This window comes from Stegostoma tigrinum, chromosome 18 (assembly GCF_030684315.1).
Source record: "Stegostoma tigrinum isolate sSteTig4 chromosome 18, sSteTig4.hap1, whole genome shotgun sequence".
NCBI classification, from domain to species: domain Eukaryota; kingdom Metazoa; phylum Chordata; class Chondrichthyes; order Orectolobiformes; family Stegostomatidae; genus Stegostoma; species Stegostoma tigrinum.
The window spans coordinates 35,128,255-35,150,492 of record NC_081371.1 but is presented as its reverse complement, the minus strand read 5'-3'; the positions used below and the strand labels follow the sequence as shown (position 1 = coordinate 35,150,492).

General features: G+C 46.6%; 1 protein-coding gene across 5 annotated transcripts in view; it reads left to right on the top strand.

The window, feature by feature from the left end:
• Window positions 1–271: 271 nt before the first annotated feature.
• Window positions 272–22,238, top strand: part of cttnbp2 (cortactin binding protein 2) — a 154,617-nt gene continuing 132,650 nt past the window's right edge. For 2 of the 5 annotated variants that reach the window (XM_048548814.1, XM_059652447.1), the window contains exons 1-3: window positions 272–727; window positions 1,031–1,249; window positions 2,169–2,276. In XM_048548814.1, coding sequence (XP_048404771.1) covers window positions 1,067–1,249; window positions 2,169–2,276 — 291 coding nt within the window. In that variant the 5' untranslated portion in view covers window positions 272–727; window positions 1,031–1,066. Of the gene's footprint in view, window positions 728–779; window positions 1,250–2,168; window positions 2,277–22,238 lie in introns of those variants that run through there. The other 3 variants (XM_048548817.1, XM_048548816.2, XM_048548815.2) reach the window with 3 other exon arrangements.

Genomic DNA, 22,238 nt, shown 5'->3' with positions numbered 1-22,238 from the left:
TACCTTCATTTTGACTAACGGCAAAGACCAAACAAATAAATTAAAAAAGCTTGAAAAAAATGGCAGTCTACTTTTTTCGACACCCGTTATCTGGTTCCCAATGCAACACAGGAGTTTCAAATTTATTAGAGAAAGGCAGGGACTTCAGATAAAGCGACGAATATTTTAACATTTCTCCTATCTCGTTATCAACCAACCAGCTTCCAAGTCACGATATCTTGTCAAGCAGGGTCTCCGTGACTCCTGTGCTGTTCTTACGATGATAGCAGTTATACAGATCAGTTACACCTCACTGTGAAATGGCTGCAGAAGCATTTTGCCACAGTCCGAGGTCTTGATTTTGGTTTGGAATATGTGAGCGTTCATGGACAGTGAAACTTCCGTGCCCGTGAGGCTTTGTTTATAAATTTTCTACACTAACTATGCAATGTTACGAGAAATGGGTCCATGTCAAAATTACCAGGCAAACGTGAGACTTGTTCACCGGGAGGTATTCAGATGAAAAATCATCAGCAAGAACAGCGGTGCTTCACACTGCACTGACCCCAGCCTTCAGAAGAGTTACCCTTCATGTGTCATTTAGTTTCGCCTCTCCAGTAATAAGTTGCTGGTTTGGTAGAGCCTCTGTGTGGCTATTTCATTGTCAGTTTGATGTTCAGCTCGGAATCTCTGGGTTTGGTTTATGCAGTCTCTCTTTTTCTCCATTGGTTGTACAGCCTCTCTCCAGGTTTGGTTTATGCAATCTCTCTTTTTCTCTCCTGGTTTTGTTTGTGCAATGTCTCTCTGCTTTGATTTGTACAGTCTCTCTCTCCTGGTTTAGTTTGTGCTGTTTCTCTTTGTAGATTTGATTTATGCAATCTCTCTATTGGTTTGGTTTGTACAGTCTCTTTCTGTCTGTAGATTTGGTTTGGTTTGTGCAATCTCTCTCTCTGCTTAGGTCTGTACAGTCTCTCCCTCCCTCTCTCCAGTTTGCTTTGTGCTGTTTCTTTTATAGGTTTGATTTATGCAGACTGTGTCTTTCTCTCGACAGGTTTCGTTTCTGCAGTTTCTCTCTCGGTTGCTGTGAATGGGCTCTGGTTTTTCTTTGCTGGTGGTCACTGCCCCCTGTCTGGTTGCTGGCGCTGAGTCTGTCTGTCTGTATTCCCCCCTCCCTCCCACCCCCTCACAAGGCAAAATGGCGACTGAGAGCGAGTTGAGGCCGGACAGCGGCGACCCCTCGTCTGAGGAACAAGCCCCCACTGTCTGCCAGGTAAAGTCCAGTGAGTGACCCGTACCGCGGAGTCAGCTTTATCAACGGCAATGTGTATTAAATAAATGAAGAAAAGCCCGCTCCTTTGTGAGAGGTTGAGTCTGGAATGTAGCCGCATAAACTCAGTGGATACAATGTATCCGTTCCCTGTGGAAGTTGATGCGGGAAGCGGCCACACGCTAAGAGGGGTTCAGCCTGGAAAATGTAACCGTGCAGTTCTTCTACCTCTTCATAAATTCCGTTCCCGTCGCTTTTCTTTTTCGTAACGTGTTTGAAAGCACGATTTGATTTGGGCTTTAGAATCGATTTACGTTTGGCGTTTTGCTCACACCGTTGCCGAGATTCTCATTTTCTTTGCTGGCTTTATAGTGGAACGTACTACATTCCGAAATTGAAATTCGATTGAAGGCATTTTTTTTCTGTTTGAAAACGAAAACCCACCCACACACCAAGGTTTTTGCCGGCCCGCAGCACTTTGTTTGCCCTGAACAAAACCCCGAGGGTTGCCTTCCTGCAGCTGAAATCTGAGCCCGTGTCTATATCATTTATCTTACTCAGTTCAATAAGGCAAAACTCGATTGTATCGAAGATATTATTTGTCTAAACTACATTTCCTTTCATATTATATCGCAATTGCTGTTTAATTGTAATTGATGAGAACATTCGGCTACCTTAAATCGTAAGAGCTGTAGGAGAATCGACTAGCCACCTTAAGGAATTGAGGGTTTTTTTTGTATTATCGTGTTTTATACAGTACGTAGAACAGTTGCACATTTGTTTATGGTCTTTTGATTTTTGTTTCAGTCAAACATTGTTAGAGGCGTAAATTATGTTTTGTGTTGTCATTCAGCTTAATGCTTAATACATTGGTGTGAGTCCTTATCCACTTAAATTGGAAGTAAATTTGTTACTGTTCCAGAAGTCTGAATTTGACCTGGAGAGTCTGAGTAAAACCGAGCTGCTGACTTTCCTAAGTATCCTTGAAGGAGAATTGGAAGCCAGAGATCTGGTGATCGAAACGTTAAGGGTAAGTGATAGACTTTCTTTTCTTAACTGTTTCTATTTCACCCTCCATTTATAGGATGGTGCAAATGTGTGATGCACACATTTCACACAGGCTTTCATTTCACTAAAGAACCAGATGCTGTTGGAATTTTCCAGCTACAAGTATTCAACTTGGCAAATAATTTGATAGGTATTAGCAATTTCAAAGACATCCTGTCTTACACTTACACTGTAAACGAATGCTGTCATCATTAGAGTTTGCAGCATTTCTGGTTGCTTTGCTGTACAGGTTGATGTCAGGCTTAAATACTTCATGAACGATTTGCCATTAAGCTGCCCTCCTACGAATTAGAAGTGCTGCACTGATGTGAACGAAGGAAAGCTCAAGGCTGTGGGTGGAAATGAATTATTTAAATTATTAGAACCAGTTGACAAAAGCTGTTAAAACTGCTGGGACGTTTGGTTTCATAAGTAGGGAGACAGTGTAAAATTGAAGTGGTAATGATGAGCCATTGGTTGGATTGCCATTAGAATGTTACTTCTGTTTTTGGAATCTAAATAAGGAAAAATGTCAAGATTATGGAATGGGTACAAAAGGGATTTATTAAAGTGATACCATTTTGTGGGAGATTTGTTACAAGAAGATAGTCACAGATTGTGATATTTTTTTTCTTAATGGTATATCTGTGAAGGTTAAGAGGCAACTTACTGGTGTTCCAAAGTGGGTTTAGGTAACTGTGTTTAAAAAATATCCAGATTGGTGACACACAAAGTTTAGTGCTTAAGTTTAAGATGCACACCAAAATGGAAATGATGGTTAGGTGATTTTCGTAGCTTGTGAAGGAACTCCAGTGTGTTATGCTTTCTATTGGGATGCTCTGTATTTATTAAAAAAAACTCTTGTTAGCATAATACTTTTAGTTTATGTTATACAATGAAAGCACAGCTGTGTAAGAAGCCACCATGACAATATTCGTGACCCACATTAAGCTTAAACTCCAAATGTAAGATAAATATAGTTGTCCTATATTTTCCTCCCACTGTGCCTATAAATTCAAATGCAACATTTACACTAGTCTTGTCTTTTTTTAACATGTAAATGTTAAACTGGTTATTTATGTAATAATACAATGTCCTGTCTTTAATGTTAAACAAGCTCAGTTTCTGCACCTTTAAAACGTTATCTAGTATTTCTTTCTTTGCTGAACTAATTTGTATACATCAGATTCCAAGTATGTCCTGTGTATGCATTTTAAATGAGACTGCCTTGTTTACCTTCAAACTTTCTGTTGATCACATGAATGCAACTTGAACTGGTGTGTTAGCCACGCCTACATGACAGTTTTAAAGGTCAATTGATAATATTTTAAACTGAGTTGTTGGCTTGTATTTCATTCTTTAGTTAGTTATTATGTTAAAATTGAGGGACAGGTATTAGGATGCTGTAGTTTTTGATCACTTCATTTTAAAGTTAAACCCCCACTATAATTGCCCCAGTGCTGAAGGGCAAAATGGTGGCTCAGTGGGTAGCCCTGCTGTTTCACAGCTTCAAGGTCCCGGGTTTGATTCCACCTTCAGGCGACTGTGTATGGAGTTTGCACATTCTCCCCGTGTCTGCATGAATTTCCTCTGGGTGCTCTGGTTTCCTCCCACGTTCCAAAGATGCGCGGGTTAGGCAGATTGGCCATGCTAAATTGCTCATAGTGTTCAGGGATGTTTAGGTCAGGTGGATTAGTCATGGGAACTGCAGGATTACATGGGTAGGGGGTGGGAGTGGGTCTGGATCTGGGCGAGATGCTGTTCGGAGGGTCATTGTGGACTGGATGGGCCGAATGAGCTGCTTCCACACTAGGGATTTTACAGTTCTATCAAGACCGCTTTTAGCATGTTTTCATTGGGCTGCATTGTTGGTCCATATAATTACAGCACACTGTTTTGGGTAAAGAGACAGAATGTCTGAACTGTTGCAATTCATTTTCAAATTAAATGTTTATGGTCAAAACTGTGTCTATGTGCCTATCCAGTCCACCTTGCTAACAGACATTGGATCCCTGTCCTGTTATACAAGACATTTAAAAAAAGAACAGAAATTCTGAAAATACTGAGCAGATCTGGTCATATCTGCAGAATGACGACATTAATGTGTCAGCTTGGAGATTCTTTGTCAGTAGAGTTCTGGCTTTCTTTGGTTTCGTCCTTTCCCACTCTCTACCTTCTTTCTTCCTTTTCCGACCTCCTCTCCTCCCACCCACTTCCCCCGCCTCGCCCTTTCTCTTCTGCAGCTGTGGCAGAGCCTTTATCTGCCTTGGCCCCCAATCTTCAAGATTTTCTCTCAGACATCCTGTTTTTGTGCCTTTCAGAGGTATCCTTTTCAAAAGCTTTTGGACTTCCTCACTCTCCTTCAATGCGTCCTATCTTTTTTTATTACATTTTCTGTGAAATGCCCTGGGGCTTATTTTTAAATCTAGTAGCTACTGGACATACATGTTGTATGGAATTATGTACTTTTAAAGAATGCCAAATGGTTATGGACCATTTGGGAATTATATAGTTGGTTATGGACAAACCACTACATGTGGAAAGGAAATGAAGGAGAGTTGATTCACCTTGCTTTTTTTATACTCTCAAACAGTACAGCTTCAGACCAGGAAGCATTTTACTTTAGGATAATGAATGTTGAATCTAATTTAGTTCAAATATATTTTGGGTTGTTTGAAATTTGTTCTTGTTTGGACTGTGAACTGAGTTATATTGATCAAAGGCATGCATTTTCTGAATTCCTAATTATCATAAACATATTCACAATTTTGTTTATTTACAATTACAATTTAGAGTTTATTTTATTCTAGATTGTATTTTGTTTGTTCCAAACTCTCTCTTCCTGATGTATACAGTATCAGCTGCTATTCTAAATTGGTTATCGCTTATCAGTAATTCTGAATCACATTGTTTGTTAGATGATTGGTCACAGAACATTATTAAGGTAAAATGATGGTTACTTTTATTGTTTCTATTAGGGCTTTTTTTTAAGTGTATGTAACTTGATAGTGATGGATACAATTTAAATTTTAAATAAATTGAGAAAAAAATGCAATTCTTGAAACTAGTTATTTAAAATACTTAAAATAAGAGCTGTTGATAAGATCTCAAAAATACCCCAAGAATCCATCCAAAATGTATTGAGGATTATCATCATTCAGTTGGACTGTTCCTTAGAACGGAAGGTGACTTTCTTCCTTACCAGTGACCAAATTGCCTGATACTGGAGGTGCGGATGCTGGCTCAGGATAGTATTTGCTGAAGCAGGTTGGGGAGGGGGTGGGTACAGGGTAGCAGACTACTCTGGATTATAAACACACTTTCCACTATTTGTGCTTGGCCTTTAACTGGCTCTGTCAGAGATGGCTCCCTTGTAAATGCTGATTTTCTGATTTGGGAAGTCTTGGTTAAGATATTTCCACCAGTCGGTGCTGATTGTGCAGTTTTATTCTGCGAGAAGTGGAAGATATCCTTGAAGTCTTTTCTCTGCCGTCTAAGAAACTGCTTGCTGTGACAAAGCTGGGAGTAGGGGGGCTTGTTTTAGAAATCATGTTAGGCATGATGTGGCCTGTCAGCTTATTATCCAGCTGATTAACTGGAACTAATGCCTTGGTACTGTGGATGTTGGCATGAGAGATGATACTGATACTGAAGCACCTATCCTGGTAGTTAATCATACATTATACTGTAGACACCAATACATCAGGGTGAGGCATGATTGTTGAGTGACACCACACTAATAGAATAGAAGTATCTTTTTGGCATTAAATTTCAGTTAATTGATTTGCTGAAAACAGCTAGAGGAACAGTGGAGAAACTGGACTGTTAACAAAAATTAGTGCTCATTGAAATTATGAATTTATTCAATTTGTACATGGACACTTCATTGAAATGTAGTGCCATATTTATAGAATGACAGCATTTAATTTTACTGCAACTAGATAAGAGAAATACCTATAGATTATAAAAGTGCAATATTTAGATGGCCTATTAAATATTCTAAATTTAGCTCCAGAACTGGGTCACTGCTCACTTGTGATTTATAAGAATATGCAAATTTACGACGTTTTCAAAGCAAATTTATAAACTGAAGCAACATTTGTTGACTTTTTTGCTCTTTCAAACTTTTTTTGGGACAATTCAAGTTTTGCTTTAGTAACTATTTTCTGCAGAATTTTAATACCTATTTTCTAAGTCCAGACTAATTCTGTTATTGCTATCATGCATCTTCTCAAGTTAAGTATAATACAATCCCAGTGCTTGGCAAAGTTGTCTTCCTATGCTCAATCAACTGCTGGGTAGATATGCTGCTCATATAATTGAAGAAATTGGTTGTTGAAGCTCACAGCTGGATTTGTTGCTGTATTACGTGGGTCTACGATATCAGCTTCCCATCGTTCATAGACCATTCACCATGATGGAGTGAATTGCAAAAAAGGGACTTTTCCCTAATTTGGGGGAAGTTCGAAAAGTGTGACTGCAGTTGATGGAGAACAGCACAGATTAAGGAAGCTGAACTTGGAAAACTTTAAAGGAAATAATGGTCTGTTGAATATTCGTTAACCCAATTATCACTTTTCTTTCAGCATCTCAAACACTACAGAAAAATATCAGGAAACAAATTCCAGGACGCAAGTGCAGAATCTAAGTTGGCAGTGCAATACTGAGAGTAGTGTTCTGTTGAAAGTTTTGAATTTTAAAATTTGATCCCTAGTGATCTGTTCAGGCGTCAGTTTAGACAAAAAGTTTGAAACATTTAGGATTCTTAAGGGGCTTGACAGGGTAAATGCTAAGAGGATGTTTCCTCTTATGGGAAAGTCTAGAACTAGACAGCAGAGTCATAGAATAAAGGAATGTCAGTTGGAGGCTGAGGTCATGAGGCATTTTTTTTCTCAGAGGATTGAGAACCTTTGGAACTCCTTACAATCAGAGCTATGGGGTTAGTGATTGTGCATATTTAAGGTTGAGATAAATTCGTGAACATTGGGGGTATCAAGGCATACAGGGTAAAGTCAAGAAAGTGGACATGAGAAATGTCAAACCAGCCATGATCCTATTGAATGGTAGAGCAGAGAGAGAGGCCGAGTGATCTACTCCTATCTGCTCCTTATGATTATGTTGGCTTATTTACTGTTGGCTCAATGAACTGACCGAAGTTCTACCCTCAACCAGTGATACCAAACCAGATTTAACTGGTGACTCATATCATTTGCTGCTTGTGGGAACTTGAGCCCAAATCAGATGTTCAACTTCTTTGCATAGTAGCAGTTATCCTATACCTCATAAGTTGTTTAGTTTTTGTAAACACAGTTGACAAGTTCCAAGAAATTTCAAGGTAAAAACATACATCCATTTTCTTAAAATGTGTTCAACAATAACTTAAAAGCACCACATTTTCAGCGTAGTTTTGTTTTCCTTTATTTGTTAATGGGATGAGGATGTTGTTGGCTAGGCATGTATTGCCCATCCCTAATTGCCTAGATGGCAGTTCAGAATCAACCACATTGCTGTAGGTCAGGAGTCAGATGTAGGCCAGACCACGTGAGGGTCGCACTTTCCTTCCCTAAAGGACATCACTGAAACAGATTTGTTTTTCTTGACAATCAGCAGATTCATGGTCATTGTTAGATTCTTAATTCCAGATTATTATTGAATTCAAATTCCACTGCCTGCTGTGGCAAGATTCAAAACCAGGTGGGTCTAGGCCCGAAACGTCAGCTGTCCTGCTCTTCTGATGCTGCTTGGCCTGCTGTGTTCATCCAGCTCTACACCTTGTTATCTCAGATTCTCCAGCATCTGCAGTTCCCACCGTCTCTCCTCAGAACATTATCTGGGTCTCTGGATTACCATTCCAGCGATAATACCACTGGGTCATTGCCTTCCCCCACAGGCCTGTTCCTGTGCTCTGCTTAGAAATATGCCACTGATATATCTTAGGGGAAAATGAGAGCAGCATAACATATATGTATAAATATAGTCTTGTACAAGTAAGAAATGCCTTTGGTTTGTTTGCTGCATAGAGTCAAACACCAATGTTTGTTTGTTTCTTATGCTACTGTACAGAACTGAACTGCTTTTGTAACTATGCATTTATAAAAAGATATTTTGTGAATCAAATATTTCTGAAAATTACAAAAAGTGCAGTTGGAAGTGCACGCAGTTTAAAATTTGCTTGTAATCTGCCGCTGGGATTTGGGTTGAATTTATGTAAACATCACTGATAAATTCTTTCCTCTGAACTAATTTATTTCCCAGCAATGAAAGGCCATGTGATAACTTCATCACCTGCACTGTTCTGGATGTGAGTTTGCTCGCTGAGCTGGAAGGTTCGTTTTCAGACGTTTCGTCACCTTTTTTTTTTGTTTATTTGAAAAAATATACTTTATTCATAGAATGTACAAAAAATAAAACATTTATACACCTACCCAGTCATGCAAGCCACTCCAGGTTACCCGGGGGTACGTACACCAACTAAAGGGAAAAAAAAACAAAACAGAAAAAAAAACAAAGCAAAGAAGCCGCCCCGGCAGTCGTCACCCCGCACAGTCCCAGTTGGCCCCCTGACCAGTTGGGGAAGGCGCCAGCTGGGCCCAGTTACCAGATAGGATTCTTTTCCCTTTTCTGGACGAGGGGGCTCATACGGTGGTCTTTCCCCACCGCGCCTTGGCGGCGGCTGCCCCAAGCTTTAGCGCGTCCCTCAGCACGTAGCCCTGGACCTTGGAGTGCGCCAGTCTGCAACACTCGGTCGGGGTCAGTTCTTTGAGCTGGCAGACCAGCAAGTTGCGGGCAGACCAAAGAGCGTCTTTCACCGCATTGATGGTCCTCCAGGCGCAGTTGATGTTGGTCTCGGTGTGCGTCCCCGGAAACAGCCCGTAGAGCACGGAGTCCCGCGTCACGGAGCTGCTCGGGACGAACCTCGACAAATACCACTGCATCCCCCTCCAGACCTCCTGCGCATAGGCACACTCCAGAAGGAGGTGATCAACAGTCTCGTCCCCCCCGCAGCCACCTCGAGGGCAGCGTGCGGTGGTGCAGAGATTCCGGGCATGCATAAAGGATCTCACTGGCAGAGCCCCTCTCACCGCCAGCCAAGCAATGTCCTTGTGCTTGTTTGAAAGTTCTGGCGATGAGGCATTCTGCCAAACGACTTTGGCAGTCTGCGTGGGGAACCACACGACGGGATCCACCCTCTCCTTTTCCCGAAGGGTCCTGAGGATACTACGTGCTGACCACTGCCTGACGGCCTTGTGGTCAAAGGTGTTTTCTTTCAAAAATTTCTCCACGAAGGACAGGTGGTACGGAACGGTCCAACTACTCGGAGCGTTCCGCGGCAACGAGGCCAGGCCCATCCTTCGCAACACCGGGGACAGGTAGAACCTCAGTAAGTAGTGACACTTGGTGTTTGCATACTGAGGATCTACGCACAGCTCGATGCAGCCACACACAAAGGTAGCCGTCAGGGCGAGGGTGGCGTTCGGTACGCCCTTTCCCCCATTTCCCAGGTCTTTGTACATGGTATCTCTGCGGACCCGGTCCATCCTTGACCCCCAAATGAAGTGGAAGATGGCCCGGGTGACCGCAGCGGCGCAGGTCCAGGTAATAGGCCAGGCCTGCGCCACATACAACAGTACCGAAAGCCCCTTGCACCTGACAACCAGATTCTTACCCGCGATGGAGAGGGACCGGAGCGTCCACCTGCCCAGCTTCTGCTTAAATTTGGAGATACGCTCCTCCCAAGTCTTAGTGCATGCCCCAGCTCCACCAAACCAAACACCCAGCAGCTTCAGGTAGTCTGTCCTGACGGTGAAGGGGATGAAGGAGCGGTCGTCCCAGTTCCCGAAGAACATGACCTCGCTCTTACCCCTATTGACTTTGGCACCCGAGGCCAGTTCAAACTGGCCGCAGATGTCCAACAGCCTACTCACCGACCGACGATCGGTGCAGAAGACGGCGACATCATCCATGTACAGGGAGGTCTTGACCTGCAGGCCTCCGCTGCCTGGGATAGTCACGCCCCTCAGGCTCACGTCCTTCCTGATGGAGGCGGCGAAGGGCTCCACACAGCACACGAACAAGGCAGGAGAGAGCGGGCAGCCCTGCCTGACTCCAGATCTAACAGGAAAACTGTCTGATTCCCACCCGTTGATCGAGACTGCGCTAACGATGTTGGCGTAGAGCAGCCGGATCCAATTGCAGATGCCCTCCCCGAACCCCAATTTGGAGAGGACGTCCCTCATGTAAGCATGAGAGACCCTGTCGAAGGCCTTCTCCTGGTCCAGGCTGACGAGGCAGGTGTCCACCCGCCTGTCCTGTACGTAGGCGATCGTATCCCTGATGAGCGCGAGGCTCTCAGCGATCTTCCTGCCCGGCACAGCACAGGTTTGGTCAGGGTGAATCACCGACTCCAGGACAGACCTGACCCGGTTGGCAATGACCTTGGCCAGGATTTTGTAGTCCACGTTCAAAAGTGAAATGGGACGCCAATTCTTAACTTCTTCCCTCTCCCCCTTCCTCTTGTAAATGAGGGTGATGATGCCCTTCCTCATGGACTTGCACATTTCCCCTGCCCGAAGCGCACTATCGTACACCTCCAGCAGGTCCTGGCCGACCAGGCCCCACAGAGCAGAATACAGCTCGACCGGTAAGCCATCACTTCCGGGAGTCCTATTCCTCTGCAAGGACTTGAGGGCTCTGGCCAGCTCGTCCAGGGATATCGGCCGGTCCAGCCACTCCCTCGTGCCGTCGTCTAAGACCTCCGTGATAGACGACAGGAACGACTCGGAGGCCGTGCTGTCCGTGGGCTTCGTGTCGTACAGTCCGGCATAGAAGGATCTGCTGATCCTCAAAACGTCAGGCCGAGACTACGTCACCGAGCCGTTGTCCTCCTTCAGCCGGCTAAGCACAGAGCTCTCTTTGTGCACCTTCTGAAAGAAAAAACGCGAGCACGTCTCGTCCTGCTCCACGGAGCGGACCCTGGACCGGAAGATTATCCTGGAGGCCTCCGCGGCGAAGAGCGAGGCTTGCTGGCCCCTCACCTCGCGGAGGTCCTCCGTGACATCGACCCCCATCAACTGCAGAAGGAGCAGGTTCTGCACCCTTTTCTGGAGTCGCGACAGCTTTCCCCGCCTCTCTCTTGCCTTCTGAACACCCTTGAGGACAAAGAACCTCTTGATGTTCTCCTTCACCGTCTCCCACCAGTCGCCTGGAGACTCAAAGAGGGGTTTCACGGTTCTCCAACCGGTGTACTCCCTCTTAAGCTCCTCGACGTTCTCTGGGGTCAACAGAGTCGTGTTGAGCTTCCACGTCCCCTTGCCGGCCGGCTGGTCGTCCTGTAAGTGACAGTCGGCCAACAGGAGGCAGTGGTCAGAGAAGAACACCGGCTCGACACCAGTGGATCTGACCGAGAACGTCCGTGACACAAACAGGAAGTCTATCCTTGAGCGGATAGACCCGTCTGGCCGCGACCAGGTGTCCCTCTGCTGCGCTCCGTCTGCAGGGGTGCTGAAGACGTCGAGCAGCTTGGCGTCCTTCACCGTGCCCATCAGGAATCTGGACGTGACGTCCAGTTGTATCCCCCCACCCGCTGTCCCCACGCCGGATCTTCCATCTGCATCAATGATGCAGTTGAAGTCTCCGCCTAGGATGACCGGCCTGGACGTAGCCAGCAGGGGTGGAAGCCGCTGCAGGACGTCCAACCGCTCACTCCGTACCACTGGGGCGTACACGTTGATCAGCCTCAGGGGAGCATTCCTGTAGGTGATGTCAGCCACTAGGAGGCGCCCCCCCACCACCTCCTGAACTTGAGAGATGGTGAAGTTGTGCCCCCGCAGCAGAATAGCCAGGCCCGAGGAGCGACAGTCGTTACCCCCCGACCAGATCGAAGGCCCACAGGTCCAGGCGCCGGACCATTTCCCGTACCTGCCGAGGTGCGGTATCCCGCACTCCTGCAGAAACAGGAGGTCCGCCTTGATGGTGGTCAGGTAGGCCAACGTGGACACACATCTCGCGGTTGACTTGACGCTGCGCACATTAATGCTCGCAATTCGTACCCCCATTGTGGGCAGTGACCGCAGTACCCTCCCCAGGTCCAAGGTCCAGCCCCTCCATCTGTCCCTTCATGCCCATTGCCCGGGCTAACTGCTGGACGCTCTCTGGGCTCAGGAAACCGTCTGTGCTGCCTTCCGGGTGGCATCCCCCCGCCAGGGGTGCGGAGGCAGGAGGGTCCGGCTCCGGATCAGGCTGGGGACGTGCTGTTTCCTCCTTCCCGCCTGGAAGTTCCGGGGGGCCCTCCAGTGCTCCAGCGGCACTTGACTGGGTGTCGGAGTGAGCCTCAGGACGCCTCCCGTCACCCGGAAGCGGGGTGCTGCTTTCCTTCCCCCTCGAGACCTTTAACTTCTGCTTCGGGTGGGCCCTCTCTGAATCTCCCTCGTCAGAGGAGCTCTTATAGCCCCCCTGTAGCTGCCTCTTCCCTCCTGATTGTTGCGGTTCCTGGGCCCGTCGACGCACCTTCCTCCTCGCTTTCCGGACTGTAGTCCACTCCCCTGGGTTGCCTGCCGCCACCTCCATTGGCTCCGGGTTGTCGGGGGGGAATCGGAGCCTGCAGGGGTGCTTTGCTGGCCTCTGGCCCATCCTGCAGGGCTGGGCCCTCCTGCACGGCCTGGCCCTCCTGCACATTAGTGGGGTCCTTGCTGGGCCCTGATGCCTTCCTCTCCTCCGGGGGGGCTGGCCCCGCATTTCCCCTGCCGGCGACCTGGGCGTAGGTGGTACCCCGCCGCGGGCATGCCCTATAGAAGTGGCCCGCTTCCCCGCAAAGGTTGCAGCTTCTCTCTCGTGGGCAATCCTTTGCAAGGTGTCCCTCCTCCCTGCAGATGGTGACTTTGCAGTCGGCCACCATGTGACCTGACCTACCACAGGCATGGCAGACTTTAGGTTGCCCTGCATAGGTAGGTAGCCCCTGCTCCCGCCGATCGCGAAGCTGGACGGTGGGTGTGCGACATTCCCGTCTGCGCCCATCCTCAGCGTCACCTTGACCTGCCTCTTACTCGTCCAGATGCCAAAGGGGTCCACTATGTCAGTTAGGTCCCCTTCCACCTTCACATACCTTCCGAGGAAGGTCAGGACATCAACTGCTGGCACATGCGGGTTGTACATGTGTACAGTCACCATACGGCTCCTCTGTGCTGGCATCACAAACAGTGGGACAGCGGTCAATACAGAGAGGGGGCCCTCACCTCCTTTCTCCTTGAAAACCTCCAGGAAGCGCTCGCAAAGCTTGGCACTCCGGAAGGTCACATCGTAAAAACCCCCTCCGGGGAAATCCTGCAGGCAGTAAATGTCCGCAGCAGCAAACTCACAACAGTCCAACAGGACCCTCGTCACGAAGAAGGTGCGGTCCACAGGTGCACCTTCATCCACCTTCTTTACAGAAACACGGATGGTGTTCCGGACCCCCTGACCTGGGGCACGAGCACTTGCCGCAGCCATCGTTGCAGGTTGGCTGCTCCCCTGAACCAGCGTTAGGCCGAAGCCAGCATTAAGATCCACTGGTTGCAAGGGTGCACAGCCAACCCGACGTCCTCCTTTCACCTCCAAGACAGCACTCTCGTCCTCTCAGTCCACAAGAGAGTGGGTCTTTATTGTGTTTGAGATGTAAGCTGGTTCACTGAGCTGTAAGGTTTGTCCCCAGATGTTTTGTCACCATTCTAGGTAACATTATCAGTGAGCCTCCGACGAAGTGCTGGTGTTATGTCCCGCTTTCTATTTATCTGGTTTGGTTTCCTTGGGTTGGTGATGTCATTTCCTGCGTTGGTGATGTCATTTCCTGTTCTTTTTCTCAGGGGATGGTAGATTGGCTCCGAATCAATGTGTTTGTTGATGGAGTTCCTGTTGGAATGCCATGCTTCTAGGAATTCTCGTGCGTGTCTCTGTTTGGCTTGTCCTAGGATGGATGTCTTGTCCCAATCAAAGTGGTGTCCTTCCTCATCTGTATGTCAGGATACGAGTGATAGTGGGTCATGTCGTTTTGTGGCTAGTTGATGTTCATGTGTCCTAGCTTTTCTGCCAGTTTGTCCAAACACTACATTGGACAAACTGGCAGAAAGCTAGCCACCAGGATACATGAACATCAACTAGCCACAAAACGACATGACCCACTATCACTAGTATCCTTACATACAGATGAGGAAGGACACCACTTTGATTGGGACAAGACATCCATCCTAGGACAAGCCAAACAGAGACACGCACGAGAATTCCTAGAAGCATGGCATTCCAACAGGAACTCCATCAACAAACACATTGATTCGGAGCCAATCTACCATCCCCTGAGAAAAAGAACAGGAAATGACATCACCAACGCAGGAAATGACATCACCAACCCAAGGAAACCAAACCAGATAAATAGAAAGCGGGACATAACACCAGCAATTCGTCGGAGGCTCGCTGATGTTACCTAGAATGGTGACGAAACGTCTGAAAACTAACCTTCCAGCTCACCGAGCAAACTCACATCCAGAACCTCAGCCTGAGCTACAAATCTTCTCAAAACCTGCACTGTATTGTACTTCAGCACAAAAAAAAGTTAAACCCACAACATCACTTTTTGTCTATGATGCTTCAGTGAAATAGTTTGGAACGCTTTTTTGGTCTGTTAAAGCACTAGATAAATGCACATTATAAAATGAATAAACTGCACTGAGTATTTTTAAATTGTACTTTTTTTTGGATTTGCTTACCACTGAAACACTAATGTTTATTATTGGTCTCTTTGTAGAAGGACTTCTGCCTAGTAATTTGATTATTTATTATTTTATGAGGATAAATGCATTCAACCATATAGTACACAGGAATGTAGAAGTAAGATGTTTAGCAGCTGAATATTCTGCATTTCAAACAAATCACAGCTTCTCTGTACCTCCATGTTCACGCATTTTGTTCCTTATCCTTTTAATATCCTAGCAAGGGAAGTTGGTTAGCTTAGTTGGGTGGACATCTGGTTTGGAATACAGAGTAATGCCAACAGCATGGGTTTGGCTACCATTACGCACCGCGCTTTTCAATCCCTTCGCTCATGAGGCGTGATGACCCTCAGGTTATTGAATTCAAATTCCACTACCTGCTGTGGCAGGATTCAAAACCAGGTGGGTCTAGGCCCAAAACGTCAGCTGCTCCTCTGATGCTGCTTGGCCTGCTGTGTCATCCCAAATGAGCAAGCAGCCCTATGGTCTGGCATGACAATGGCAACTTTACCTTCTACCCTTGTCAACAAAATCAATTAAACTTGGCCTGAAAATTTCAGTTGACCCAATATCTACCTTTTGGGGAAAGAGTTTCAGATTTCCACTACTTTTGTGTGGGGAGAAAAACTTCTCCTGATTTCAAACCTGAAAGGTTATGTTTTAATTTTAAGATTGGATCCACTTTCTCTGGAATCCCCATTATAGGATTTTTCTTTTTAACTCTTATCCACTTTACAGAATCCTCTTCATTTAAGAAGTTCAATTGAATCAGCCTTTATCCTCTTAAAGTCAATGGAGTATAAGCCAAATTTATAAAACTTTTGTGAAAGCCGCATACATTTCTGATGAATCAGTACTGTACACACTGCCAAGTTCAGTATATCCTTTTGAAGGTGTAGTGCTGAAAACTGAATGCATCACTTCATATGGTGTGTGACTGAAACACAAGATCCCTTTGGATAAATGCGTTACCTTTAGTTGATTTTCTTAATACTGTGCTTGCCCTTTAACTTCTAGTTGTTAGGAGCAAATTACTGCAAATGCTGGAATCTGTACTGAAAACAACAAATGTTGGATATCACAGGTAGTGTTCATGGCAAGAGCAAGCTAACGTCTCAAGTCTAGATGAATCTTCATCAGAGCTAAAGTGGAGGGAGTAGCATTTATGCTGTAGTTGGGGGCATGAGGAATGGGGTGTATGGTGCTGGGGAAGAAAGGATGTTGATAGTTCAGATGAAGTGATCAGAATGTGAGAATAGCAGTACAATGGTGTTTCAAACTGCCAAATTTGAAAAGAATAGACAGTGCCCCCTCCCCACACGTTAAGATCACCTCATCTGAACTATCAACATCCTTTCTCCCCCAGCACTTTTACACCTTCCCCCAACTCTTGTATAAATGCTGCCTCATCCACACTTCAGTTTAGCTCTGATGAAGAATTTAGACTCAAATGTTAGCTTGCTCTCACTCCATGGAAGCTGCCTGACCTGCTGTGATCTCCAACATCTGTTGTTGTCAATTTTTAGTTATTTTTGCTTATGCACGTCCATATCTGCCCACATCACCACAATTTATAGTGTCTCATTATGAAATATGTAGTATGATTTGGCCTGTTTGAATCATTGGGTGATATTTTCACACTTGCCCACTTTGAAATATTTCTTGATTTTGGCTGCGCAGTTTGTCTGCCTTTCTTTGTGCAGATGGGAGCAGGAATCCACAATGTGCATTCTAATTTACTGCCATCTGTAAACTTGAATATACAACTCTCTATTCCTTCATTGATTATTATATAGTGAAAAGCTGAGGCCCCAGTACACATCCGAGGAATATCAAATTCCACCAATCACAACACATTTGTGTTTTCCCCAATCTCTTTCTTTATTTCCCAACTAAATACAAAACCCATGCCACAAGAGTCCTCCTATCTGGATTCCATTTTCTCCCCCTTGGCCCAGAAACTCCATGCCTATGTGTGTGACACCACCCACGCTGTCCACCTCCTCCAGAACTTCCAATTCCCCGGTCCCCAACACCTCATTTTCACCATGGACGTCCAGTCCCTATACACCTGCATTCCCCATGCAGATGGCCTAAAAGGCATCCGCTTCTTCCTGTCCCGCAGACCCGACCAGTCCCCCTCCACTGACACCCTCATCCGCTTAGCCGAACACGTCCTCACCCTCAACAACTTCTCCTTTAATTCCTCCCACTTCCTACAGACAAAGGGGGTAGCCGTGGGTACCCGCATGGGCCCAAGTTTTGCCTGCCTCTTTTGTAGGGTACGTGGAACAATCCCTCTTCCAAAGCTACACTGGCCCTATCCCCATCTCTTTCTCCATTACATTGATGACTGTATCGGCGCCGCCTCGTGCTCCCACGAGGAGCTCGAACAGTTCACCCACTTCACCAACACCTTCCACCCCAACTTTAAGTTTACCTGGACCATCTCTGACACCTCTCCCTCCTTCCTGGACACCTCTGTCTCTATCTCTGGGATCCACCTGGAAACCGATATCCATATTAAACCTACAGACTCCCACAATTACCTAGAATATTCCTCCTCTCAGCCACCTTCCTGTAAAAAGGCCATCCACTATTTCGAATTCCTTTGCCTGCATTGCATCTGCTCCCGAGATGAGGCAGTCCACTCCCGAACATCCCAGATGTTCTCTTTTTAAAAACCGCAACTTCCCTCCACAGTGATTGAAAATGCCCTTGACCGTGTCTCCCGCATTTCCCGCAATTCATCCCTTACACCCACTATCTGCAATAATAACCAAAACAGAATTCTCCCGTCCTAACGTACCACCCCACCAACCTCCAGATCCAACGCATCATCCTTCGACATTTCCGTCATCTGCAATCTGACCCCACTACCAAAGACATTTTTCCCTCCCCACCCTTATGTGCTTTCCAGAGGGACCACTTTCTCTGTGACTCCCTTGTCCGCCCCACACTCTCCTCCAGCACCACACCCCCAGCACTTTTCCCTGCAACTGAAGCAAGTGTTACACCTGCCCCTATACCTCCCCCCGCACCCCCCGTCCCAGGCCCTAGGAAGACTTTTCACATCAAACAGATGTTCATCTGCGCATCTGTTAATGTGATATACTGTATTTGCTCTTCCCCTTGTGGCCTCGTCTACATTGAGGAAACCAAGCAGAGGCTTGGGGACCGCTTTGCAGAACACCTACACTCAGTTCACAACAAACGACACCTCCCAGTCGCGAACCATTTCAATTCCCCACCTCCTCGGACGACATGTCCATCCTGGGCCTCCTGCAGTACCACGATGATGCCACCCGAAAGATGCAGGAACAGCATCTCATATTTCACTGATACCCTTGCGCTGCAGGGTTCCCAATGTGAACTTCACCAGCTTCAAAATCTCCCCACCCCTGACCACATGCCAAAACCAGCCCAGCTAGTCCCCGCCTCCCTAACCATTCCTCCCGCCTCAAGCCGTACCTACATCCCTAACCCACTAACCTTATTCCCCCCCCCCCCCCCCCCCCGGCCGACCTGTCCATCCTCCCTGGACAGACCTATCCCCTCCCTAACTTCCCACCTACACTCCCCTTCACTGGCTGTAACCCCGCCCCTTTGACCTGTCTGTCTCCTCTCTCACTATCTCCTCCTTTATCCATCTTGTTTCTGCCTCCCCCGTCTCCCTACTTATTTCAGAACCCCCTTCCCCTCTCCCATTTCTGAAGAAGGGTCTCGAACGACGACTAGGATTGCTGAGGGAGATAACGAATGGGTGACCAAAAGGCAGAGGAAGAGCAGGAAGGCAGTGCAAGTGTCCCCTGCAGTCATCTCCCTCCAAAAAGGGTATTCCGTTTTGAATACCGTTGGGGGAGATGGCTGACCAGAGGAAGGCAGCAGTAGCCAGGTTCACGGCACCATGGCTGGCTCTGCTGTACAGAAGGGCGGGAAAAAGAGTGGAAGGGCAATAGTTATTGGGGATTCAATTGTAAGGGGAGTAGATAAGCGGTTCTGCGGTCGAAAACTGGACTACCGAATGGTATGTTGCTCCCAGGTGCACGGGTCAGGGATGTCTCCGATTGGCTGCAGAACATTCAGAAGGGGGAGGGCAAACGGCCAGTTGTAGTGGTGCATATAGGCACCAACGATATAGGCAGAAGACGGGATGAGGTCCTACAAGCAGAATTCAGGGAGTTAGGAGCCAAGTTTAAAAAGTAGGACCTCAAAGGTAGTAATCTCAAGATTGCTACCAGTGCCACATGCTAGTCAGTGCAGAAATGAAAGAAAAGCTAGGATGAATGCGTGGCTTGAGAGATGGTGTAGGAGGGAGGGGTTCAGATTTTTGGGACATTTGAACCGGTTCTGGGGAAGGTGCGACTATTACAAATTGGATGGTCTACACCTGAACCAGACTGGAACCAATGTCCTTTGGGGTGCGTTTGCTACTGCTGTGGAGGAGGGTTTAAACTAATGTGGCAGGGGGATGGGAACCAAATATTGGACAGAAAAGAGGTAGAAACGAAAGCCTGTAGGGAACTAGATAATGGAGCCAGTGTGACTAAAGGGAATAGTAGTCAGGGAGCAGATGATGAACACAAAGGGACAGGTGGTCTCAGGTGCATTTGTTTGAATGTGAGAAGTGTAGTAGATAAGGCAGATGAGCTTAGGGCTTGGATCGGTACCTGGAGGTATGATGATATTGCTATTACTGAGACTTGGTTGAGGGAAGGGCATGACTGGCAACTAGTTGTCCCAGGATATCGATGCTTCAGGCGGGATAGAGAAGGAGGTAAAAGGGGTGGAGGAGTTGCAGTAATGCTCAAAGACGATATCACAGCCGTACTGAAGGAGGGCCCCATGGAGGACTCAAGCAGTGAGGCAATATGGGTAGAACTCAGAAATAGGAAGGATGCAGTAACAATGTTGGGGCTGTACTACAGGCCTCCCAACAGCGAGCGTGAGATAGAGATATAAATATGTAAACAGATAATGGAAAGGTGTAGGAGAAACAGGGTGGTGATGGGAGATTTTAATTTTCCCAACATTGACTGGGATTCACTCAGTGTTAGGGGTCAAGATGGAGCAGAATTTGTAAGGTGTGTCCAGGAGGGTTTTCTAGAGCAGTATGTATGTAGTCCAACTCGGGAAGGGGCCATACTGGACCTGGTGCTGGGGAATGAACCCGGCCAGGTGGTTGAAATTACAGTAGGGGACTACTTTGGAAATAGCGATCACAATTCCGTAAGTTTTACAATACTCACGGTCAAGGATAGGAGTGGTCCTGAAGGAAGAGTACTAAACTGGGGGAAGGCCGACTATACCAAGATTCGGCAGGATCTGAGGAATGTAGATTGGGGGAAACTGTTTGAAGGTAAATCCACATTTGATATGTGGGAGGCTTTTAAGGAGAGGTTGATTAGCGTGCAGGAGAGACATGTTCCTGTGAAAATGAGGAGCAGAAAAGGCAAGATTAGGGAGCCATGGATGACAGGTGAAATTGTGAGACTAGCCAAGAGAAAAAAAGAAGCATACGTGAGGTCTAGGCGACGGAAGACAGACGAAGCTTTGCAAGAATATCGAGAATGTAGAGCGAATCTGAAACGAGGCATTAAGAGGGCTAAGAGAGGACATGAGATATTGCTGGCAAACAGGGCTAAGGAAAATCCCAAAGCCTTTTATTCATATATAAAGAGCAAGAGGGTAACTAGAGAAAGGATTGGCCCACTTAAGGACAAAGAAGGAAAGTTATGCGCTGAGTCAGAGAAAATGGGTGACATTCTTTACGAGTACTTTGCATCGGCATTTACCAAGGAGAGGGACATGACGGATGTTGAGGTTAGCGATAGATGTTTGCTTAGTCTAGGTCAAGTTGACATAAAGAAGGAGGAGGTGTTAGGTATCCTAAAAGACATTAAGGTAGACAAGTCCCCAGGTCCGGATGGGATCTATCCCAGGTTGCTGAGGGACGCGAGAGGGGAAATAGCCGGGGCCCTAACAAATATCTTTGCAGTGTCCTTAGACACGGGTGAGGTCCCAGAGGACTGGAGACTTGCTAATGTTGTCCCCTTGTTTAAAAAGGGCAGCAAGGATAATCCAGGTAATTATTGACCGGTGAGCCTGACGTCAGTGGTAGGGAAGCTACTGGAGAAGATACTGAGGGAAAGGATCTATTCCCATTTGGAAGAAAATGGGCTTATCAGTGATAGGCAACATGGTTTTGTACAGGGAAGGTCATGTCTTAATAGAATTCTTTGAGGATGTGACAACATTGATTGAGGGAAAGGCTGTAGATGTAATATACTTGGACGTCAGTAAGGCGTTTGATAAGGTTCCCCATGACAGGCTGATGGAGAAAGTGAAGTCACATGGTGTCCAGGGTGTGCTAGCTAGATGGATAAAAAAACTGGCTGGGCAACAGGAGGCAGAGGGTAGTAGTAGAAGGGAGTTTCTCAAATTGGAGATCTGTGACCAGTGGTGTTCCACAGGGACCTGTGCTGGGACCATTGTTGTTTGTGATATATGTAAATGATCTGGAGGAAGGTATAGGTGGTCTGATCAGCAAGTTTGCTGATGACACTAAAGATTGGTGGAGTAGCTGATAGTGAAGGGGACTGTCAGAGATTACAGCAGAATATAGATAGACTGGAGAGTTGGGCAGATAAATGGCAGATTGAGTTCAATCCGGGCAAATGCGAGGTGATGCATTTTGGAAGATCAAATTCAAGGGCGAACTATGCAGTAAGTGGAAAAGTCCGAGGGGAAAATTGATGAACAGAGAGATCTGGGTGTTCAGGTCCATTGTTCCCTGAAGGTGACGACGCAGTTCAATAGGCTGGTCAAGAAGGCATATGGCATGCTTTCCTTCATTGGGCGGGGTATTGAGTACAAGAGTTGGCAGGCCATGTTGCAGTTGTATAGGACTTTGGTTCGGCCACATTTGGAGTACTGCGTACAGTTCTGGTCGCCACATTACCAAAAGGATGTGGCTGCTTTGGAGAGGGTGCAGAGGAGGCTCACCAGGATGTTGCCTGGTATGGAGGGTGCTAGCTATGAAGAGCGGTTGAAAAGATTAGGATTATTTTCATTAGAAAGACGGAGATTGAGGGGGGACCTGATTTGAGGTCTACAAAATCATGAGAGGTATAGACAGGGTGGATAGCAAAAAGCTTTTTCCCAGAGTGGGGGACTCAATTACTAGGGGTCATGAGTTCAAAGTGAGA